At 46.6% G+C, this 25,153-nt stretch overlaps 1 protein-coding gene across 2 annotated transcripts in view; it reads left to right on the forward strand.

The window, feature by feature from the left end:
• LOC142250445 (sphingolipid delta(4)-desaturase/C4-monooxygenase DES2-like) overlaps positions 1 to 25,153 on the forward strand; it is a 66,874-nt gene that overhangs the window by 36,150 nt on the left and 5,571 nt on the right. For both annotated transcript variants that reach the window (XM_075322625.1, XM_075322623.1), the window contains exon 3: positions 17,197 to 17,939. In XM_075322625.1, coding sequence (XP_075178740.1) covers positions 17,197 to 17,939 — 743 coding nt within the window. The remainder of the gene's footprint in view (positions 1 to 17,196; positions 17,940 to 25,153) is intronic.

Consider the following 25,153-nt stretch of genomic DNA (forward strand, 5'->3'; position numbering starts at 1 on the left):
CAAGGTCTGATCATACCACATCTCCTGGGCAGGGGGAGGAAGAAAATGAGCGTATACAGATGTGGCTCCCTGGACAAGCCAGGGGCCACAGAGAACAACACCAACACACCCCACACTCCCGGTCAGGCACACCAAAGTCAGACACAAAACCCTTGTTGCCTCCCTCCAGGGGCTGATGTTCACACCAGGCGGTTGGTCCCACCCACCGAGGAGTTCACAGTCCTGGAGGCGGGAAAAGAGTTCAGTTGAGTTTTGAGAGTGAAAGTGGAGAGAGGTGAAGTAGCAAAGGAGCAGACTGAAAGTGGTCCGGGTGTGTGGCCCGGACGGAACAGCAAGGTTGGCAGACGGTGGTGACCGTCTGCAGGAGTGGCCTATTGGAGCTAGCCGTAAGGACCGTGGACGGGCGGTGGCCCGGCGGTACCGGACCGGTACGCAAATAGAAGCCAGCACCATCCGGCAGGGGCTTACGGACCCCGGCAAGGCTAGGAGTCGCCGTGAATTTGCCAAATCCGTTAGCGAAGGGAACCTCCTGGCTTTCCCAGCAGCCAAGTCCCGACAGAAGGCAACCGTCCAACCGAGAGAGGGAAACACAGTCACCGCCAAGGCTAAAGTTCCCAGGGCCAGAGCCTGCGGGCAAAAGGGGCTCCTTCAGCCCATATCCAAGCTGGGGAGCGGGTTACCGGTGGGAACCCATTGGAACCACTACACTACATAGGTGCAGGGAAAGGCAGTCACCATCAACCTGCCGGGAGAAACAACACCGCAGCCGCCTGTGGGACCCGTCCATCCAGCCGTTTGTTTTACCGAGAACTGTGTCCTCATCATTGGCTGAGTGAGCAGCACAGCGCTGCCCCCGCGACCCTCCACCTCGCCAGGCCCCGTAACCCGCCTGCCATCCATCCCTACCCCATCACCGGGCCCCGGGACAACCAACCCCCTACCCACGGAGGGGAGAACTAACATCCAGGCTGCTCCCTGTCATCACTCCCGGGATCCCCGTCCAGAGCAGTGGTGGTGTCACCAACTTCACCACAACCGTGGGTGGCGTCACGGACAATACATTCCCCCAAAACCATCCCCCCTTTCACTCACGGGCGAGGAACGCCGCTCGAGTCCCCGGGATCCGGCCCACCGCTCGAGCCACCGCCGAGCAGCAGCAGCAGCAGCCGGACCCGAGCAGTGGGAGAGCGCAGCGTCCCCCCCTCCGCCCGCGACACAGACATTACAGCACGGGATCACAGCTGATTCTTTTTAAAAAAATGTTTTACCTGAAAGAAATGATATTTTGCAATCCCCGTGCTGTAACGCCTGTATACTCTTTTGCATCCTCCCTGGCCCAAGAGCTGTGGTATGATCACACCATGTCCCTGTACGGTCAGACACGGCCATTACACAGTACACAGCAGGGACACATATATAGGATTATCTCAGCACAGGAACAATTTTTTAAATCACATCCAATTGTGGAACTTATTATTATTCCAAGATCTATTGATTAAATTAACTTCAAGATTAACTTTTAACTAGTCATGTAAAATAAATGCACCACATCCAACAGATGTAGATAATAATTCCTAAAAGGGCTCTATATACAGTACGTGTAACTCTTTAACAAAGGGTTAAAAGGAATAGATTTTAATTAACCACTGAACAATCTCCTGGGAATGAGAGTGACTATTGTGATCATCATCATCTTCAGATGCACTGGGAATTATTAGTACAATAAAGCACTGTTTTAGAGAGGACTTCATACAATGAACAAGTGACGGAACATATAGATGATCATTTTTGTTATTTTCTATTAGTATAATAATCCGATCAGACGTGGCACTGAGGTGCATAGCTTGTCTAGAGTCCTGAATGATTATGAAGTGATACCCCCTGATTTCATGTCACTACTCACTACTAGAGATGAGCGGTGTTTGGTTTTCCGGCCGATCACTGATTTTTAAAGAAAAATTAGAATTCGGGTTCAGAGGTCGGAAGCTTTATGTATGCTAACCACTGGTGCGAGCAACGCTGTGCACGGGTACGCTCAGTACTCAGCCCGGTGCAAGCCGGTTGCAGTGTTTGAACAGGGCACACTGGGGGTAGCAACAGTGTGATTGGATTTAGTGTGTGTGAAATCATGGGATCCCCCTTCTTCTTAAGAACCCGGGTCGAGCCTCCAGCTCCGGACCACGGTCCCCTTTCTGTTCAGTGTCTTGCTCCGTCTCCTCCTGAGTCTGACATGGCGCTTGCTGCGCTTGGAGCTAACTGACTGCTCTGTGAGATGGGTCCTCACTTCCCCTCAGGTGCCCCATCTCCCGGGTACCTGAACTAGTGGGTCCCATACCTCATGATTGCCACCCCTGGCACCTACCCTAGCCCAGTCCCAGTGACAGAGCTCTCGAGTTGTGTGTTGGATGTGTGGTGGTAGTTTACCAGCGATGACCTCATTCGTATCCGAGATGAATACCGCACCTCGGGTGAGGTGCAGTACCCTGTGGCACCTGAAGCCGCAGGGACGCCACATGTGCAACCCAAAAAAAAACAAAACAAAAATGGAAACATCCTGCCCACCCTTCCACAGAAGTATTCCGCTTATAGTTGGCTGTATGGAACTTGAACTGCCAATCACTGACTTCCATTGGGGTTCGGGCCAAGTTCGAAACAGTGGAGATACGGTTCGGCTTCAGCTTCCGAACCGGACTTCCACAGGTTCGCTCATCTCTACTCATTATGTGTAATTCTTCGCACTTTGGCCCATTCTGGAGTAAAATTGCTTGAAATGCTCCATTGCACAAACACAGATTTCTAACTTTTGGAGTTTTTACTGTAGCTCTGCCAACTTTTTGAAAAGTACATGAAGCTTAGCCGTAGAAGTCATGGCCAAGCCTAGCCATAGCAGACATGGCCAAGCCTAGCCATAGCAGACATGGCCAAGCCTATCCATAGCAGACATGGCCAAGCCTAGCCATAGCAGACATGGCCAAGCCTAGTCATAGCAGACATCGCCAAGCCTTGCCATAGCAGACATGGCCAAGCCAAGCCATAGCAGTCATGGCCAAGCCTAGCCATAGCAGTCATGGCCAAGCCTAGCCATAGCAGTTATGGCCAAGCCTAGCCATAGCAGACATGGCCAAACCTAGCCATAGCAGACATGGCCTAGCCTAGCCATAGCAGTCAAGGCCAAGTATAGACATAGCAGACATGGCCAAGCCTAGCCATAGCAGACATGGCCAAGCCTATCCATAGCAGACATGGCCTAGCCTAGCCATAGCAGTCAAGGCCAAGCCTATCCATAGCAGACATGGCCAAGCCTAGCCATAGCAGTCAAGGCCAAGCCTATCCATAGCAGACATAGCCAAGCCTAGCCATAGCATACATGGCCAAGCCTAGCTGACAAATCCATTATTATTTCTGCTAATAAAAAGTGGCAAAAATTACCACGGAAAATGTATTCCAGTCTCTGACCTATTCACTTCTCATGGTGGTGCTCTTGCTGAATTTGTCACATCTTACTACAGCCAGCACATCTGTATCTAGACTGGTGTACAAAACTCCAGTCTTTGTGATTTGCATCCTTACTGCTCAGGATTCTAGGAAAGCTGAGAAATGAATGAAAGAAGAGTGTCTTGGAAGGTGGAAGGCAACGTCCCCTGTGGTTTGGAGCAAGTGTTATACCTGTATTCTCCAGGTCCAGACTTGCCGTGTGAAAGTTCTAATTAGAAGGATTCAAAGAAAAGGAAAAATAGGTCCTATTAACTTCAACACCCAATTAGCCTGTTGTTTGTGATAAATCTCAGACTGTGACGCGGTTCACATTTCCTGTAATCATCCGCTAAAAGGGATCCGTTGTCAAAAAAGTTGTGCAAACACAATTTTTTTGTCCACCGTTAAAAACCTGATTTCTGCCAGATCTTGGGGTTTTTTTTAACAGGAGTCTATGAAGGGCGGATCTGTTACAGGATCGCTATTTATCTTCCGTTTGAAACGGATCCTGTAAGAAAAACCGGATTCATTACAAATGCAAACAAAACGGATGGCTAAATACAAATCAGTTATTGGATCCGTTTCCCATAGACTCCCATGTTAAAAAAATGGATCCTGCAAAAATCTATTTTTTCACAACGGACAGAAAAGTTGTGTTTGCACAACTTTTTTGCCAACAGATTGCTGCTGGATCCGTTCTAACGGATGATTACTGCACGTGTGAACATAGCCTTAGATGGGCATAGTTTCCTATAGTGATATAGATCTGGTGTAGTAGGACGCTGGGATATTGTCACGGGTGTGTCACTGGTGACAGACAGTCATGTGGTTTCTGGCAATAGAAGATCACAGCGATCAGCTGTGCAAAATGCTCCCTGACTTTCTATTGTTACTGCTGTTAGTATTCATTGTTGTAGGTAGCTTTCCTGCTTGATTTTCATCTCTCCCCCTTCTGGACCCAGCAGGAGCTCAACTTTCACCCAGCTGCTGATCATTAGTATTCTCTTGGTGCTTAAATACTCCCTTCTTCCCTGGACTGGTGCTGGTGATATTATTCAGTACATTCTAGCTCTGGTTGCAAGCAGGTGGCTTGTACCTCTCTGTGGTATCATTGCTGAACTCCTGCCTGTGTCATCTGTGGATAAGTAGTTCATGTTTTTTTCCCCAATGTGACCTGCTTGTGTCTTCCTTTAGTGTTTAGTAGGGTTGACAAAGCGCTCATCCCACCCGTTCCCTATTTATCCTCCAGCACTAGAGATACCTAGGGTCAGGTATCCGGCTCAGCGCATAGGTGCAGAACCTATCTAGGGTGGTGAGGGAACCCAGGACCCAGTGGTGGGCTTGGTCAGAAGTCACCATCTCCCCCTTTCTTAGACACAGGTTTTCCCTTCCCCTTTGCCGTTCACTTGGTTCTTCCCCTTACCTAGCGTGACACAGTACTATAAAAGGATCAGACGTGTGAATACTTCATGTCCAGTCTTTCTGTCCCCCAACATCAAGAGCCCCATACACATTAACTTTTCCGCTGGTCCTGCCAAAATACGCAGACTTGGCCACTTTGACAAAAGTGGACAGCGTTGCGCTTCTGCTTGATTAACAGTTTGGACCAGCAGCATCACTGCACCGCTTGCCCAAATTGCATGGTCTCCATGAGGCAACTATGACCTTACAGTACACAGTTTCACTGACACTGCCTGAGAGTTGAAGCTAAGGGGTGCATTACACGTTGCAACATCGCATCCGGAATATCGTCGGGGTCACGTTGTTAGTGACGCACATCCGGCGCCGGTAATGACATCGCAACGTGTAAATCCTAGACGCGCCGATAAACGATCGCAAAAGCGTCGAAAATCGGTGATCTGTGTAGCGTCGTTCATTTTCATAATGTCGGGTCGACCGCAGGTCCGATGTTGTTCCTCGTTCCTGCAGCTCCACACATCGCTGTGTGTAAACCCGCAGGAGCAACAAACATCTCCTTACCTGCGTCCCGCCGGCAATGCGGAAGGGAGAAGGTGGGCGGGATGTTATGTCCCGCTCATCTACGCCCCTCCGCTTCTATTGGCCGGCCGATTAGTGATGTCGCTGTGACGCCGAACGCACCTCCCCCTTGAAGGAGGGATATTTCGGCAGTCACAGAGACGTCGCCGAGCAGGTATGTGCGTCTGAAGCTGCCGTAGCGATAATGTTCGTTACGGCAGCAATCACCACATATCGCATGTGCGACGGGGCGGGTGCTATCCCGCTCGGTATCGCTAGCCGATGCTAGCGATGTCGCAACGTGCAAAGTACCCCTAAGAGTGGCCGCCAGCGATCCAGCCAGCATCCGATACTGATTACAAGCTTTATTAGAAATCGTCCACTGCTCAGCTCAGCCACCATTGCTGGACTGCAGAGGTGGCCGGTAACCTAGGCAATAAAATGAAATATTCCTCTGTTCTTAAGAATTTATAAGACAAAGGAGTTTGCAAAGTTGATTGTTTTTACAAGCACTTTACAATTTTAACCATTACAGAGCATAAGAATTATCTTTTAAATTAACCTTAAACACCCAGTTGGGCCGACAGTGATTGTTGAGCTGTGGAAAGTTTCTATCCAGCGTAAGAGCCTTCCAATATCAACATCATATTGAAAGAAGAGTTAATATTTGGAGATTTAGAGGGTTGGAAACAGAAGGAAACCTGTTAAACTTGTTACACACAATGAGATATCTGATACCCATAGTGTGGCATCCTGCAGATCCACCAGCGTGGGCACCATCATTCTCTGAATAGTTGATTCCCAGCCCAGTCGTCGCACCTGGCGTACAGAAGAACTGTTGGTTCTCCGGAATTGTCTGCATTTAGGAAATACTTGCAGAACAGAAGCCACCAGAAGAATGATCAGATCACGTATTTTAGCCACTTTGGACTCAGTTAAAAGAAATTCAGAGAGATGGAACATGTGCACAGCAAGCCGTTTTTACATTGCTGTGCATCTGTGCATTCTTTTGGGTGGAATCTACCAGAAAGAGACGTTGTGTGCCCATACCCCAAAGGGGGCTTTACACGCAACGACGTCGCTAACGAGATGACGGAATTCGTGACGCACATCTGGCCTCGTTAGTGACGTTGTTGCGTGTGAAACGTACGAACGACCGCTAACGATCAAAAATACTCACCATATCGTTCATCGTTGATACGTCGTTCTAATCTCAATTATCGTTGCTGCTGAAGGAGGTAGGTTATTCGTCGTTCCTGCGGCAGCACACATCGCTACGTGTGACACCCCGGGAACGAGGAATAACATTGTACCTGCAGCCGCCAGCAATGAGGAAGGATGGAGGTGGGCGGGGTATTCCGGCCGCTCATCTCCGCCCCTCCGCTTCTATTGGTCGGCCGCTTAGTGACGTCGCTGTGACGCCGAACAAACCGACCCCTTAGAAAGGAGGCAGTTCGCCGGCCACAGCGACGTCGCTAGGCAGGTAAGTATGTGTGATGGGTCCTAGTGATGTTGTGCGCTACGGGCAGCGATTTGCCCGTGACGCACCACCGACGGGGGCGGGTACACTCGCTAGCGATGTCGCTGTGTGTAAAGTGGCCTTAAGTCTACATACACACAGAGGTTTTTTTGCAGCATTCAAAAACAATGAGTTTTCTAGTGGAAACCAATTCCTGAGATGCTCGCTTCTTCTTTGGGGATTGTTTGGGTAAGTTTTTAGTTTCCTGAATTGAATTTGAAAAGGTTTTGGATTTTGTTTTTACTTTGCAGTTTTTTATGTAGCCTTTTGATTGGACGGTATCTAGACAAGTGAAGGTGACCGCACTTTTTTTTTCCACCAAAATCTCCTCATATAATTGGCAAACAATAATATTTATTCACTTATATAGCGCTATTGCTTCCACAGCGCTTTACATACATCAGCATCACTGTCCCCATTGGGGCTCACAATTTAAATTCCCTATCTGTATGTCTTTGGAGAGTGGGAGGAACAGGAGAACCCAGAGAATTCCCATGCAGACATGAGGAGACCATACAAACTCCTTGCAGATGTTGTCCTTGGTGGAATTTGAACCCAGGACTCCAGCGCTGCAGTGATAACCACTGAGCCACCATCCCAACCCAAGTAAATTTTTAATTGAAATGAATTGGAAGAGATTTCCAAACATTTAAGTGGTTTATAAGAAGGATTCTGGAGCAGATCCGCTAAAAAAACCCCTCTTCTAAAAATGCAGTGTGCACATAGAGTCCTTTTGCTGAGTTTTCGAAGCATAAACTGAGCAGAAACTCCCAAGTTTTCGAGAAGGTTTGCATTTCTGCTTAGGATTTGGAGAGTTTACGCTCAGTTTCCATTCCAAAACTTCACCAGAATACCCTAATACAGGAGTCCCCAACCTATGGCTTGGGGGCCAGATGCAGTATATGCCCCCATGATGTTTCACTTTTGTCTGACAGCTTGGTGCATTAGCACCAGATATAGCAAACAGCTATGAAGAGAAGGTCTTCAAATGGTGACTTTTGTAAGTAGCCCCCACACAGATGAGCAGATCTACTGGCTGTGGTGGTGGACACATAGATATGGTAAGCTGGAGAAAGGAGAAGCTGCCACGGTTACATGACGCTAGATACATGGTGGGGTGGGAGTGCTTAAAGGATTTGTCCACTACTAGGACAACCACTTCTGATTCCACTTGTTTCCACCAGATAAAATAAAAAAGACTATACTCCACTCAAGTACTGGCGCCATTCCATCGGTGTTCAGGATCGTGGTGCCGGGGCTTATGTGGGGTTATTATGTCACATAACTTCTCGTCCAATCAGCGTCAGCTTCCTTTTCCCCACCTTCGGACAAAATGAAGAATCAACAGGAAGTGAGTTTAGCCACAGCCTTCACTTCCTGTTTATTAACTCATTTGGTCTGAAGGCGGGGAGAAAGAAGCGTCGCTGACTGGATGTGGGATCGCGTGGCATAACAACCTCTCGTGTGCCCTCCGCATTGCAATCCCGGACACTGCTGGAACAGTGCCGATACGGGAGGTGAGTATAGTCTTTATTATTTTACCTGGGGGAAACGTGGAATCATAAGGGGTTGTCCCAGTAGTGGACAATCCCTTTAATTCATGAATCCTGAATGGTTTAACCCTAGAACGCATACCTGGGGCCTCGCAGGACTGCTAGGTTACTTGATTTATATGGTTGATTTCTATGGTTGCACGTTCTAGCGTTAAGGAGGGAGCCCTGAAATGTTAGTAAACTACCTATAAGGAAGGGTGCCCAAGATCTCAATGTGATTTTTATAGTGAAGTTTTGGCTTTTCATTAATGAGGGGCCTTGATGTCACTATTCTGGAGGTTCTAGATGTGGCTCACGACCATCTGTAAGAGCTGAATGTGGCTCAGAAGAAAGAGGGGTTGGGGAACACTGGCCTAAGAGAAGTCTGAATCTGATTACGAGCATTTATGGGTGAAGAATTTTCCATACTGTAGGTAGTTTTGCATTGTATATTACAACATTAGGCCAACATGAAATTCGTCATGCTGCTCTCCGGTACAATCTAGTTGCCGCCTTGTCTTTTGTTGCACTGGTGCCGTTGTAGAGAACGGTGCACGGACTGTACCGGGGAGATTCCTTGGCACCGGACACACTGGGAATTATCTGTCTCACTGGTCACGATACTGCGTCAGGTGTCAGTTGTCGTCATGGTGGTACCAAACCTCAAACTAAAGCTGATCACTTGTTGTCATAGTGGGAGCCGAGTGTTGGTTTACACTTCACAGGTGTCATGGCCGACATCTGATACAGCCGGCACTTATGGATGAATGCAACGTCTTTGTGCACAAGATTGACATTGTATTTAACCTTGGTATTGTCACTTAGTGAATCTTTTATGAAGCAAACACAATGCAAATCTCATAGTGATCACATAATAAACCAAGGGCTGATACACAATCACCTAGTGATATACTGCGCTGCCTCATAGCAACCGTCAGGCAGCTTCTCCTGTACGGTGCCTATGTCTGGGACCTGGTAGTAGAAATTAGAAGGTGTTTTCCATCTTCATAGATGGATATTGTTGGCGAGTGCTTGTAAAATAACAAGCAATTTTGTAATTATAAAAATTGCAGCCGTTCTTGAAATGTTAACACATTTCTTTTGTTTATAGCTCATTACCTAGGAAACCGACCAACGCTGCTGTATAGCTTGTAAGCAGAGCGCAAAAGCTGGTCGGGATTAGGACGTAACAGAGCCCTTCAGTGATCCTGGCCAGCTGCACAACAGGGCTTACAACGTCAATAGAAAACAGCTTGTAAGCACTGCCCACGTTTTTCTTTAGCAGCAGTGGTCTGTTTCCTAAGGAGTGCGCGCGCTCCGCTGCCCCTCTCTTAGGCTATGTGCGCACTTTCCATCGTCCTACATGCAGTTGTAAACACACGTTTTAGCCTTAATTGATTTTGCCAAAGTTGCCTTTTTCAGAAATTTAGCGCAGAAAACGCATGCGTATTTACCGCGTTTTAGATGCGTTTTTAGCGCTTTTTCCATGCGTTTCCACATGCGTTTTCACAGATGCGTTTTGAACATCAAAACACTGCTAAATAAAGATTAAATAGTCAAACAGAATGAAAAAAGAGAAAAAAAGGGACAAATCTATATTAATGGGAAAAATAATGGAAAAAGATATATTTAATAAAATTATAGCGTTAATATACATTTTATCGGTAAAATAGCAATAAATGCATATTATTCTTAAATTTAATTGTCGGATTATGTGTGTGTGTAAAGGGACATATCAAATCATTATTTTGATGTCCAAAACGCATGTTTTCTGCAATGAAAAAGCAGGTAAAATGCAGGAATTTTGATATTTCTTGCTTTTTGCTACTTCTCATTGACTTCAATGTTAACAAAACGCACCACAAATGGCAAAAACAATTGACAGGGTCCTTTTCTGAACGCATGGTTTTTGACCAAACTTATGCAAATTTTGAGATGCGTTTGGAAACGCAAAGTGCGGACAAGAAATCATGAATTCTCATTGTCTTTAATGGAAAACCAAAACGCATGCATTTGGGCACAAAAACGCTGCAGTCCAAAACTGATCCTAAACGCACCTTAAACGCAGGTGAAAACTGAAAGTGCGCACATAGCCTTAAAGGGCCAGCACACCACTCCCAGGAAGTGTCTCTCAGCCTATCACTGGGAGGCACTGGGTATTTAGGCCAATCCCCCACTAGGAGAGTCACCTGTTCAACACCATAGCTCCTGTTAGTCGGTTTGCTCTGTCTAGTCAGTTGTCAGGTCACCCGACCTATCCTGTCTTGTCCCTGTCCCTATCCGCCAGCCCGTCCTACTTGTTGGCACCTGGTTCCAGTCCTGTCCCTGCAAGTACCTGACTACCAGCTCGTCCTGCCTGTTGGCACCTGGTCCCAGTCCCGTCCTGCCCGTACCTGGACTCTGCCTGCCCTGTTGGTATTTTAAACCGATTTACGCCAATCAGGGGTATATATATTGTGTATATAGACTATCACTATTAATATATAATCAACCCCATATACATAAAAGTAGGCTATTATAATTAATCCAAAAAACCCGATTCACATAAATAATAACCACAACAATAAAAAAAGTACATAATTTTATTAATCCATTATTAAAAAGATACAGCAAGGAAAATGACAACAGAAATGGAGAGTGGGTCAAACACAGCAATTCAACACCATACAATCATAACGTATCAATACATGTCATGAAATAATTTATATAAGGTGCAAAAATATAGGCCTATAAAATGGAAATATCAGATAAAATAGTACCGTATATAATTAATTGGGCTCATTGACGGCTACATATAAATATTACAATATAAAGTGCAAAAACAATATAATAAATAATTATAATAGCAGCAATGTGCAATGGAGTATATCCACACAGGATATTAGTGTATTATTATAGCAGCTTAAAAAAATATGCACATACTGTATGTGCAAAAAACGCAAACAATAAGGCGCAACAGTGAAATTTAAATAAATAATTAGCTGAAAAATTAATATATAAACACCATAAGTTAGCGATTCATAAATAATATGAATAAGTAGCAGCCAATATCTAATGATAATAAATAATGCCCAACAACTTTATAATTCCAGATACAATAATTGTATGAGAACCATCATGACAAAGGAAATCACTGTTGATGTATAAAAAATAAAACTGGAATCAATGGATCATAAAAAGGTAGTTACCTGTAGCCATAACAATAGCAGCTGTGTCGGCACCAACTCCCAAACCCTACGTGCGTTTCAGTGTGCCTTCGGCCTGTAGTTCTGAGCCGATAATAGCTTTAGCATAGCTCCAGCAATTCCAGTCTTTGTGGTAATCTAGTTTTTGGTGACCTGTATTGCTATTTTCAGTGGTGAGGAAGATTCCCGGTAGTGTGTTAACTTCCTTCCGTTTTCTTTATTCACCTGTACACGTATTGTCTCTAGTTTTTGAGTGCAGTTTGTACGAGTTTTCGTTCTCCTTTGTCCGTGTTGTTTCTGTGGGGGGTTTTGCTACTGTGTTGCCACCCCCCTAAGGGTGAGGGAGATTGGGAGTAAGATCAGGGCTCGGACAGGAGTTAGGGTAACGCTGGGAGCTCAAACCTCGCTGCTAACAAGCCTACCTCTGAAATAAGGGACAGCGCATGGTCTCTAGTTTGAGGGTCAGTCTAGGAGCCCCTGTTCTGTCATTTCTTACCCGTGATATCCTCACACTGCACAGTGCTTACAATGTGAGTATTCACAAGTCTCCAGTCACATAAGAGTGACTGCAGACTTGAGGATTTAGACCTTTAAGGCTATGTGTCCACGGGAGAATGTAGCTGCGGATTTTTCTGCATCAAAATCCGCAGCTTTCCCGCAAAATCCGCACCTTTTCAAAGGTGCGGATTTGCCGCGGATTTACCGCGGATTTGCCGCGGATTTGATGCGGATTTTGGTGCGGATTTTTTTTTTTTCCCCCCAATTTTAAAGACAAAATCCGGATGAAAATCCGCAACAATAATTGACATGTTGCAGATTTTTCCGGATAAAAATCCGCACGAAATCCGTTGCGGAAAAATCCGCAGCGTGGGCACAGCATTTCCAAAATGCCATAGAAATGACTGGGAAGTGCCTGAGCTGCAGATTTTCGGGAAATCCGTGGCTTTTCCGCGAGAAATCCGCGGCAAAATCCGCGCATTTTCCGCAGCGTGGGCACATAGCCTAAGAGCTTTTCCGGCTGAAAAATCCTGACCTTTAATTCTCACAACTTTTTTCTACTGAAAAAACCATGACCACCATCTGCAGTTTGTGCCTCGCTCTCCCTCCACGGGTCAAGTTCTATGTCTCCGCCGCAGCCCCCAATGTTTCTTATTGTATGCAGCATTGACGTAATGTCTACAGCACTGCAGCCAATCACTGAGCTCAGCATCTCTTGCTATACTCTGAGCTGGTGTGCTTACTGCAGCTTTGTCTACATGTTGTCTGCGATGCAGAGGACAAGAGACACTGGAGTCCATTGGAGACATTGGAGACCCAGCACTGGACCAGTGGAGGGTGAGTAAAGCACAGTTATTGTTTTTATAATGAAATGCAACTAGGGAAAAGGGTAGGAAAACCAGAATTGTGAATGGGGCCTATTGCCGGTAGGCAAGAATTCCTCAGTTATATGGCTTCTGATTGAGCATTCCTGATATTGTAGAATGAATGCGGCCATGTACATAAGGAGAGTGACTAGTGGCGATGGGGGAACTAATGACATAATAAAGCTGATGTAGGAGGAAGGGAGTTGTTATCTCTATCACTGGTCAAAGTACCTGCCGGAATAATTGTGTAAATATAGATTCTCTTCCACATTGGGACATCGCCGCCCGCACCTGACACATCACGTTATTTGGCTATTGTTCCACACATCGTACCGATGAAATCATTGGTAAATGTCAGGAGAGATGACGTGACCTACTCTGCAACAGCAATGTGTAGGGCGGCGATGTAGCTGGACACCTTATAGGACCATAAATATAGGATTTCATTACACATTCTTTGTTCCAGGCTTTATGGGCGCCATTACTATATCCTGATAATAATTAGCAAGCTCCATGATATTACAGTGCAGGGTGCAGTCATCACTATTGATTGGCATCTCAATCTAAGTCACTTATTAACCGCAAATAGTTTTATGGCTGGAAAAATTCTTGATGAAATGAAAAGTAAGTAGAGTAAAAAGAGCATTTGTGTGTTTTATAGGTAGTGTGAGATAGTGACAGGACAGGTGGTCGGGGGTCGCTATATTTCCCAAAGAGCTTCTCATACTAGGCTCCGCAAAGTATATATCTCATCAAGGAACGTTGGATATCCCTATGTTTGCGTTAAGAAAACTTTAGGTATATTGGTCAAACTGAAGTTGGAAATGACCTGTTGTCTAGACTGTTTACACAGCTTGACTCTAATCTTTGCTGTCAAAACTTCATGATCAGTTCCACAGTCATCTCCTGGCTTTGTTTTCACGGTAATAATCGATGACCTCCATCTTTGGCAAATGCATATGTGGCATTCAAGTCTTCCCTAATAATGAGTAAATCTGGTTTGAAGGGTACTTTACACGCTTCGATATCGGTAGCGATATCGCTAGCGAGCGGACCTGCCCCCGTCGGTTGTGCATCACGGGCAAATCACTGCCCGTGGGGCATAACATCGCTAACACCCGTTACACGGACTTACTTTCCCTGCAACGTCACTCTGGCCGGCGATCCGCCTCCTTTCTAAGGGGGAGGTTCGTGTAGCGTCACAGCGATGTTACATGGCAGCCGTCCAATAGCAGAGGAGGGGCGGAGATGAGTGGCCGGAACATTCTGCCCACCTCCTTCCTTCCGCATTGCCGGTGGATGCAGGTAAAGAGATGTTCGTCATTCCTGCAGTGTCAGCGATGTTCCAGCGATGTGTGGTGCCGCAGGAACGACGAACAACATCGTACCTGCAGCAGCAACGATATTTGGAAAAGGAGCGACGTGTCAACGAGCAATGATTTTTCACGTTTTTGCGCTCGTTGATCGTTGCTCCTTGGTTTCACACGCTGCGATGTCGCTAACGGCGCTGGATGTGCGTCATTAACGACGTGACCCCGACTATATATCATTAGCGATGTCGCAGCGTGTAAAGCACCCTTTTGCATCTTGTCGATTTCTTCTTGAACGTGATAGTAGAATAGTTCAACATCATCCTCCTCGGCATCTGTTGTTGGTGAGTAGACTTGTATAACTGTGACATGGATTTGCACTTCTTGTAGTCGTATCAAGATGACTCTATCACTGACTGTATTGTACTTTAGGGCAATTTTTGGTTGAGAATTAAAGCGACACCGTTTCTCCTTCAGTTATCATTGCCAGAATAGTAGACCCAATATTTGTTTGACTGGAAATGTCCAGGTTGAGTCCATCTTAGTTGACTAATTCTGAGTAAGTCGAGTCCTATTTTGTCTATTTTGGCTTTGATGATGTTGTTGACTTTCCCTTGGTTCATAGTTCATACATTCCAAGTTCTGAACTTTATGATATCTCTGCAACTTTTGACCTTCTCTTTCGACCAAGCGATATCTGCACCAAGACGTCCTTGCAGCTTTGATCCTGGCACGTCATGATCATGAGACTTGATCATACTCAGGTCAACCATCAGTTCTTCTCCCGCAGCTTGTTAGTGCCTTCTGACCTACGGGTGCGTGTTCCAGCACTGTATCAAAATCCTTTCGTTGCACTCTCTATCAGGTTCTCTTGGCAAAATACAGAAGTAGATTGCCAGGCCTTTTTCCCGTTCAGTAATGTGGCTTCTGTGAAGGAGCCACACTGAATCAGAGTTGTATGTTGTCAATACAAACTGCTTCATCACACAACGTCCTGCTGCCAACAGTGGCACTGTGCAGTATTGCCAGGTGTCCCTGATGGCAAAATACATTGCAGATGGCATAGCTTTCAACATCACTGATCTACACAAATACACACAACAAATACACAATACATACCCCAGATACACAACAAACACACAATTCAGACATTAAATACTCACTGTGATGGTGGAATGTGGGGGGTTATGTATAATTTTGTGTAGGTTCATATTTTAGGCATGGTGCTCTGTCCATTCTGTGTACATTGTTCTGTTTGCAGGCTAATCACCCCCTGCCGGGCTTTTGTCCCTAAATCAGGGGGAGGGGGGCCCTGGGATCCACCAAACTCTCTGTTTACCTGGGAGATTATTCAGTCTGTCTGAGAACTTCAAGAGAGGAGCAGGAAGATTCATCCTCTGTTGGAGATGGTGCAGCTCCCCAGTGAGACCTTGACATTTATCGCTTACTGGATTGTATCCATCTTCCTGGACTATTTTACCCTCTGTATGGTGGATTATTTTATATATCTTCTGATTTGCATGGAATAAAGGATCTCTGGATTGTTCACCCATCTCCCGCTCTGTTGATTGTGTGATATCGGAGAAGGACCCCATGACACTCACTACTGACATAAAATACACAATACAGACAACAAAAACACTATACATAATACACGCAGCAAGTTCAATATACAGACAAATACACAATACGGACATCCAATACACAATATAGACATCAAATACCCAATACAGACAACAAATACACAATACAGACATCAAGTACTCAATTATTAAAAATTAAAAGGCCTTCAGCTCATTCTTGAGCCATAGTGACTTGATGGATTAACACTCTGTAGAAAGATCAATGTTGTATGGCCTAGATAGGTCTACCCGGGTCTTCTCCACCATTATCTTGATAGTGTCAGGCCAAAGGGTTGCTGGTCTTCTTTTCGCTTTTTTTTTTTTTTTTGATATTTGCTTCGAGTGACAAGTCTGGCCTAATTTGTTCCAAATAAATAATATAGACATCAAATGCACAATACAGACATCAAATACGCGATAACACATCATCAGCATTTCATCCATTTTTCACATATCCAAAAAAAGGCGTTTCTACACAAACGTAGTAAAAACGGACAGCAATCATCATGGCATCCATATTCTGAAAGTTTTGTTACAGATTCATTGGTTTAAACCAATAAATATGTCACCTGATTTTGAAATAAAACAAAAAAAAAACCACAGACATGTGAACAGCCCCATAAAAAAGGGTTACGGGTAGAGATGAGGGAACCTGAAGTTCAGTGTTCATTCCAAACACACACCCAGAAAAACAGATTTTGGGTTTTCGGGTACTTTACGTATGCTGACCACTTGAGCGAGCATGGCTGTGCTCGGGTACGCTTGGTGCTCAACCCAGTGCGAGCCGCTTGCAGTGTTTGGACGTCTCGCACTGGGGGTAACAGCGTGACCTTCCCCACAGAAGTCTTCTATTTATTGCTGGTTGCATGTGGGCCGACGCCCGAACTGCCCAATTTGGTGATTCCCATTGGAGTTCAGGTCAAGTCCAGATCCCAAACCGAACTCTATCTAAAGTCTGCCTGAACCAGTTGAACCGAACTTCCACGGGTCCTCTCATCTCCAGTAACGGGTTCTATCTGTGAAAAACACTGATGCATGAGGCCTGATAAAGATGGTGGAAGTGTTTGGTTACTCGATTCTCTCCATTATGATATAGACCTAAGTATTGGCTGATGTCTGGTTTTGTGTAAGATCGTTAGTATTTGGCTCTAGGTTTACCCTCTGAATTCCCAATTCAGTATCACTTCTAACAAAATATTTTTTTTTTATTCAGCTAAATACCCACAGATCAAGAATTTGATGGGACCAGACCCACAGCTTAAATGGACTGTCTCCTGCATGGTACTTGTTCAGATTGTCTGCTGTTATCTCGTCCGTGATCTCTCTTGGAAGTGGCTCTTCTTCTGGTCTTATGCATTCGGAGGGGTTATCAATCACTCATTGACTCTCGCCATCCATGACATTTCTCACAATGTTGCTTTTGGTAACAAGTCAGCACGATGGAATCGATTTTTCGGAATGTTTGCCAACCTCCCAATCGCAATGCCTTACTCAACATCTTTCAAGAAATATCACATTGACCACCACCGGTATCTCGGGGGAGATGGCCTGGACGTGGACATCCCAACAGATTTTGAGGGGAACTTTTTCTGTACCCCTACACGCAAGATAATTTGGATCATCTTACAACCTCTCCTCTATGTCCTGCGCCCACTATACATCAATCCGAAACCTATCACACACATGGAAGTTATTAATGCAATTGTTCAGTTCTCCTTTGACTTGGCGATATATTCCTTGTGGGGTCTGAAGCCAGTTGTGTACTTACTAGGTGGATCCATTCTGTCCATGGGTTTTCATCCAATATCTGGACATTTTATTGCTGAACACTACATGTTTTTAAAGGGTTATGAAACCTATTCTTACTACGGACCACTTAACCTGCTAACCTTCAATGTTGGCTACCACATGGAACATCATGACTTTCCGAGTATACCGGGCAGCAAGCTTCCAGAGGTAAGAACACAACCATCACGTACAGTAGCTGTAGAGCTGTAGAGCTTCATATTGTCTTCTTATACTAGAGGTGTCAATACACATTGGAGCAAGGTGGCCCAAACCATCAAATATCGACAGAACCAGCTCTCCACCTAAGGCCTCTTTCACACGTCCGTGAAAAACCACGCACGTTTTTCACGGACGTGTCAAAGGTTCGTTTTGCCCTCCGTGAGTGGTGTTTACGGCACACGTATGTTCTCCGTGTGTTATCCGTGATAACACATGGAGAACGGGAACTTTCTACTCACCTGTCCCTGGCTTCGCTGTCCGTGGTGCTGATCTTCGGTCTCCGGTCCTGTAGACTCCCCGCTACTGCTGCTTCCGGCCGCAGTGAAGTGAATATGCAATGAGCATAATGAGCAGCGGTCGGAAGCAAGTGACAGCAGCGGCAGAGACAGGAGAGCTGGAGAAGATGAGTAAAGTTTTTTTTTATTATTTTCTCAGACATGTGTGTTTTCTCCGGCGCATGTCACACGGAACACATCCGTGTGGTCCGTTTGCGTTCCGTGTGACACCCGTGAAGCCGGAGAAAAAAAGAAAAACGGACATGTTCACGTGTGGAGCACACGGGCACACATATGCTCCACACGTACACACGGTCCATAGCAGAATACGCACGTGAGCACACACCCATTGATTTAAATGGGTCTACGTGTCTCCGGTATGTGAGGAAACGGACCAAACACGTACCGGAGACAGGGACGTGTGAAAGAGTCCTTATGTGTAGAGACTACAACGACGTTTTCCCTGATATCAGAATAAAGAAGGATTTGTAGTGCTGAAATCCGGCATGCTCAATCCTTTCTTCTTGCGAGACTTATTCCACTCTCCACTTTCTGTCTGTAAGATTTCACACCCCAAATAATATATATGAGAATGTAGCTCTTTCAAAGACAAGTCCAGCAATACCTTTACATGGCCTGTCCGCTCCTCCATTACTGAGAAAGCAGCGTTTGAATTGATATGTAAATGGATATGGTAGAGCTGAAGCCTCTGTCACTCCAGCTCTATTCCCTACCCAGTGCTGCCTCCTCCTGCTTGACTGACAGCCTCGATACTGTGTGACTTTAGGTAAAGGAGCAGTCAGTCAAGAAGGAGGAGGAGGCGGCACTGGGCGGGGAATAGAGCTGGAGTGACGGAGGCTTCAGATTGACAAATAGTTCTTCAGTTATATTTGTATATAAGTTCAAACACTGATTTCTCAGCTATGCAGGAACAGACTGGCCGTGTAAAGGTATTGCTGGAATTGTATTTAAGGCAGCTACTGCTATTTCAGTACTTCATTCATTGTCTAGGGGAGTGAAGGCGTTAATACCATCATGCATGACCTAATGCCACTGTGTCCAAACGGAGTACTCAGGACCCCTGTTCTCCTTCTGATTGCTGCAATACTTCTGTATGTAAGTACTCCAGCCAAGCCAGAGTTCCATCTAGCTGTGCCTCGATGTATAATGGCGTGAGCTGGGCATCATTAAAATAGGGTTTGGGACAAATGGATCCAAATACATTATTCAGAAATGTATATTTTAAAGGGAATCTGTCACCAGGTTCTTGCTCTCCCATCTGAGAGCAACATAATGTAGAGACAGAGACCCTGATTCCAGCGACGTGTCACTTATTGAGCTGTTTGCTGTCCTTTTGATAAAATCACTGTTTTCTCTACTGCAGATCTAGCAGTTATACAGAGCTCATGAATATGCTGGACTACCTGCAGCACGCCAAGTAGTCCTGTAATGATAATCTACTGCTGATTAAACAGTTATTTTATCAAAACTACACTAAGCAGCCCAGTAAGTGACACATCGCTGGAATCAGAGTCTCTGTCGCTACATTATGCTGCTCTCAGATTAGGTGGCCAATCCTGGTGACAGATTCCCTTTAAATTAATAGGTATATTAACCCTTGTTTGTTACCATGAAAAAAAAATCACTAGTTGTATGGGGTCACATTGACCCTATGGTACCAGACAAGGGTTAAATGTAGAAAAAACAAAAAGCCAGCACCAAATGTGCACTACAGCACTAAACATTCCAAACTGTACTTATTATAAAAATTTTGAGATTTTTTGGCAAAAAATTGCAATTTCTTGAGCTGCCTCGCCACGTCACGGCAAATCTCATTTGAGGCAGTCCTACACTAAAATATTTTTATAAAATGTGCCATACGGCCTCACATATGAATAGTAGAACTGCTCTTAGCAGCACTCACCTGGTCTATTTCAATCCCGTACCCATGACTGAGTCATGGCTGTGGGCGGGACAGGTCCAAGCAAATGCTGCATGAAGTAAATAGCCTGTGGACAAAGCCTGATGACTTAATGTGAACAGTCACCAACCGCCAAAATCTAGACAGATGGAATACATCCCAAATTGGGGTGCATAGCAAGGTGGAGGTCAACCACCGACCAATTCAATGGAGAAAAAACAAAAAGCTAGCACCAAATGTGCACTTCAGCACTAAACATTCCAAACTGTACTTATTATAAAAATTTTGAGATTTTTGGCAAAAAATTGCAATTTCTTGAGCTGCCTCGCCACGTCACGGCAAATCTCATTTGAGGCAGTCCTACACTAAAATATTTTTATAAAATGTGCCATACGGCCTCACATATGAATAGTAGAACTGCTCTTAGCAGCACTCACCTGGTCTATTTCAATCCCGTACCCATGACTGAGTCATGGCTGTGGGCGGGACAGGTCCAAGCAAATGCTGCATGAAGTAAATAGCCTGTGGACAAAGCCTGATGACTTAATGTGAACAGTCACCAACCGCCAAAATCTAGACAGATGGAATACATCCCAAATTGGGGTGCATAGCAAGGTGGAGGTCAACCACCGACCAATTCAATGGAGAAAAAACAAAAAGCTAGCACCAAATGTGCACTTCAGCACTAAACATTCCAAACTGTACTTATTATAAAAATTTTGAGATTTTTGGCAAAAAATTGCAATTTCTTGAGCTGCCTCGCCACGTCACGGCAAATCTCATTTGAGGCAGTCCTACACTAAAATATTTTTATAAAATGTGCCATACGGCCTCACATATGAATAGTAGAACTGCTAAGAGCAGTTCTACTATTCATATGTGAGGCCGTATGGCACATTTTATAAAAATATTTTAGTGTAGGACTGCCTCAAATGAGATTTGCCGTGACGTGGCGAGGCAGCTCAAGAAATTGCAATTTTTTGCCAAAAATCTCAAAATTTTTATAATAAGTACAGTTTGGAATGTTTAGTGCTGAAGTGCACATTTAGTGCTGGCTTTTTGTTTTTTCTTCAAGGGTTAAATGTAACCTGTCAACCAAAGGCATAATAAATAAGACATCGCTTGCGTTATTGCTGCCGTGTGTGATTTACTCTGAAATGCCGCGGCATACCAGAAAAAAGCTTCCTTGAGAAAGACTATGCGTCTCACATGTGTAGACCAAGAGGCTAGACCCCAATGGCTTTTCTCTTCCCCGTTCACCCGCATATTGTCCGACAGTCTGTGCACCTTGACGTAAATGCAGGAAGGAAGACGCAGCTGTGGTAACACAACCCGGTTCATCTAAGGCTTCAAGAAAGTCCAGGACGTTGGAGGTGGCTGGTTCCCTTCTCTCCCACAGGGGATCCCAGTTGCTGGAGAAGAAATCTCCTTCAGGCCTGGAGCAGAGGGGGCATATAAAGGGAGTACTGTAACGCTGGTGTCCTTGCAGGGACTTCGACTTACCGCCCTCAGCCTGGTCGCGTGTCCCCGCACACTTCCAGCCATCCATGTCTGCTGCTGCTGCCTCCTTCCCCTCTTGGGGCCTGTGCACGCAGCTCAGGTCTCCTGGGAGAGTGATTAGGGCATGTGCACCCTCCTCTTAAAGAGGCAGTGTGCTATTTCCAGGAAATGCCCCTCAGCCTATAGCTGAGAGGCACTGTGTATTTAAGGCACACTCCCATTAGGTGAGGTGCCTGTGCAACATCCTTAGTTAGTTTGGCTACCAGTCTACTAGCTAGTTGTCAGGTTCCTTTGCTCTTGTCCTGTTCTCCCTGTGTCCGTCACCCTGTACCTGCCTTCCCAAACCTATCTGTCCCTGCTGTGCCCACCATGCCTGTCCGTATCCGCCTGTCTGTGTGTGGCGCCCTGGACTAGCCAGGTCGTCACAGGTACTACAGCACAACACCCCCACCCCGAGATAGGCACATCAGTCTGACACAAATCCTTGTTGCCTCCCTCCAGGGGCTGATGTCCACACCAGGTGGGGTGGAGCCAGGCGGTTGGCCCCACCCACTGAGGAGTTCACAGTCCTGGAGGCGGGAAAAGGAAGTCAGTCAGAAGTGAGTAGGAGTCAGGAGAGGAGTGAAGTAGTAGTGGAGGAGCAAACTGACTGTGTCCGGGTACGTGGCCCGGGTACCGAGAGCAAGGTTGGCAGACGGTGGTGGCCGTCTGCAGGAGAGGCAGATCAACGCGGAACCGTAGGACCGGGAACGGGCGGTGGCCCGCCGGTACCGAACCGGGGAGCGAAGTGAAGCCAGCACAAACCGGCAGGGCCTGCGGACCCCGACCAGGCTTGGAGTCGCCGTTAAACAGGTCAAATCCGTTAGTGACCGGAACCCCAGAGGTTTCCAAACAGCCAAGACCCGATTGAAGACAACCGTCCAAACAACACAAGAGAAATACAGCTACCGCCACAGCTAGAGTTCCCAGGGCCAGAGCCTGCGGGCAAAAGGGCTCCTCCGGCACATATCCACGCTGGGGAGCGGGTTACCGGTGGGAAGCCATCGGGACCGAGCATACACAAAAGAAGCAGGGAAAGGCAGCCACCACCAACAGTCCGGGAGAAGCCACAGCAGCCGGCTGCGGGACCCGTCCATCCAGCCGTTTGTTTTACCAGAGACTGTGCATCCATTTGTGGCTGAGTGAGTACTACCGTGCCGACTGGCACCGCGCTGCGCAGTCCAAGCGACCCTGCACCTTTCCAGCCCTGCTTCCCCGTCACCTCAACCGGGCCTCGGGACCACCAACCCCCTGCCCACGGAGGGGGAAAACATCTCAGCTGCTCCCTAACAACGCTCCCGGGATCCCCGTCACCAGCAGCGGTGGTGCCCACCTTCACCACAAACCGTGGGTGGCGTCACGGACCAAATCCCCAAACCAAACCACCCCTTTCACTCACGGGCGAGGAGCGCCGCTCGAGTCCCCGGATCCGGCCCACCGCTCGAGCCACCGAGCAGCAGCAGCGCCGGACCCGAGCGCCAGCGAGAGCGCAGCAGCGACGGCTCCCTCCCCGCCCGCAACATGTCTACTTTGGTCATCCCACTTATATGTGCCTGCATCTGTGTCCATAAAAAGTCCATCGCCTGTCCTGGGGTTAGCTGCCACAGTCCCGGTCACTGCCCTGGGGGTGGTACCTGGTGTCCGCCTCGCGGTAGGCGCTTACTTAAGCTTCTCCCACTAAAAGGTAAACTTGGGCCCCCCCTGTGGTCCAGTGCGTCCACTAATCCAGCTCTCTGCCCCTACATCAGCCACGGGCGTTACATATACACATTAGAGACTAGTCAGTCTAGAGCAGTCATGGTGAACCTTTTACAGGCCGAGTGCCCAAACTGTAGCCCTAAATCCATTTTTTTTCCCGAAGTGCCAGCCAATCCTATTATGTAAATAATTGATTTTAACCTTACTTTTGCCGTCTTCTCTTCAGCAGGGGGCATCATGCTCATGCATGCTTACCACACATTGAAGCTGAGCCCCTGCCCTTTCCAGACACAGCAGTTGATCTTTCTGGAATAAATTGCAGCATATTAGACAGAGATTGTAGCATGGAATGCAATCAGATGTCACCCTGTAATCCACATCTACATTTCAAAGTCTGAACATCTTGAAATCCCATAAAGATGTAGGAGTTGCTCCCCTCCCCTTTCATTCTGTAGTTCTGTCCCCCTTCCTGGGCCACTTCCTGGTAAACATGTCCTCCATCCTGATATATATTTCCTACATTCTGGTATATTTGTCCACATCATGACCCCATCCTGGTAAATGTACCCCATCCCAGCATATTCCCTATCCTGGTAAATGTACCCCATTCCTGGTAAATGTATCCCATCCTGGCATGTTCCCCCCCATGCATTTAAATGACCCCATCCTGGTAAATGTACCTCATCCAGTCATGTTCCCTTATCCTGGTAAATGTCCCCTTTCCTGTTAAATGTTCCCCATCCTGGCATTTTTCCTCATCCTGGCATGTTCATGTTCCCCCTATCCTGGCATGTTTCCCCCCATCCTTTTATGTTTCCCCCCATTTCTGGTAAATGTATCCCCCATACTGGTAAATGTACCCCTTCCTGGCATGTTCCCCTTCCTTCTAAATGTACCCCATCCTGGCATGTTTTCCCCCATCTTGGCATGTTTTCCCCCATCCTTGCATGTTTCCCCCCATCCTTGCAGTCATGTTTCCCCCCATCCTTGCAGTCATGTTTCCCCCCATCCTTGCAGTCATGTTTCCCCCCATCCTTACAGTCATGTTTCCCCCCAGCCTTGCAGTCATGTTTCCCCCATCCTTGCAGCCATGTTTCCCCCATCCTTGCAGCCATGTTTCCCCCATCTTTGCATGTTTCTCTCCCTCTTTGCACGTTTCCCCCATATTTGCACGTTTCTCTCCATCTTTGCACGTTTTCCCCATCCTTGCAGCCATGTTTGCCCCATGCTCTCCATGTTTGCCCCGTGCTCTGTTTGTTTGCCCCGTGCTCTGTTTGTTTGCCCCGTGCTGTTTGTTTGCCTTTTTTTTTTCCCCTTGCTCTGTTTGTATGCCCCGTGCTCTGTATGTCCCGTGCTCTGTTTGCCTCGTGCTCTCCATGTTTGTCCCATGCTCTGTATGCCCCGTGCTCTGTCTGTCCCGTGCTCTGTCTGTATGCACCGTGCTCTCCATGTTTGCCCGTGCTCTGTTTATATGCCCCGTGCTCTGTATGCCCCGTGCTATGTTTGCCCCGTGCTCCCATGTTTGCCCCGTGCTGGCTCTGTCCCCCCACACCTTGCCACAGCCGCACACAGCTTAAAAAAAAAAAAAAAAAAAACCTCACCTTCTAGCACCCGCCACAAGGTGCCGGCGCCGCCTACTGATGCTCCTCCATCTCCTAGGCAACAGGCCTGCGGCCCAGGAGAGGAGGCGTGTCAGAGGGAGGAGAAATGTCTCCTCTGCTAAACACCAC

The sequence above is a fragment of the Anomaloglossus baeobatrachus genome, chromosome 9, assembly GCF_048569485.1.
Source record: "Anomaloglossus baeobatrachus isolate aAnoBae1 chromosome 9, aAnoBae1.hap1, whole genome shotgun sequence".
Lineage (NCBI taxonomy): Eukaryota > Metazoa > Chordata > Amphibia > Anura > Aromobatidae > Anomaloglossus > Anomaloglossus baeobatrachus.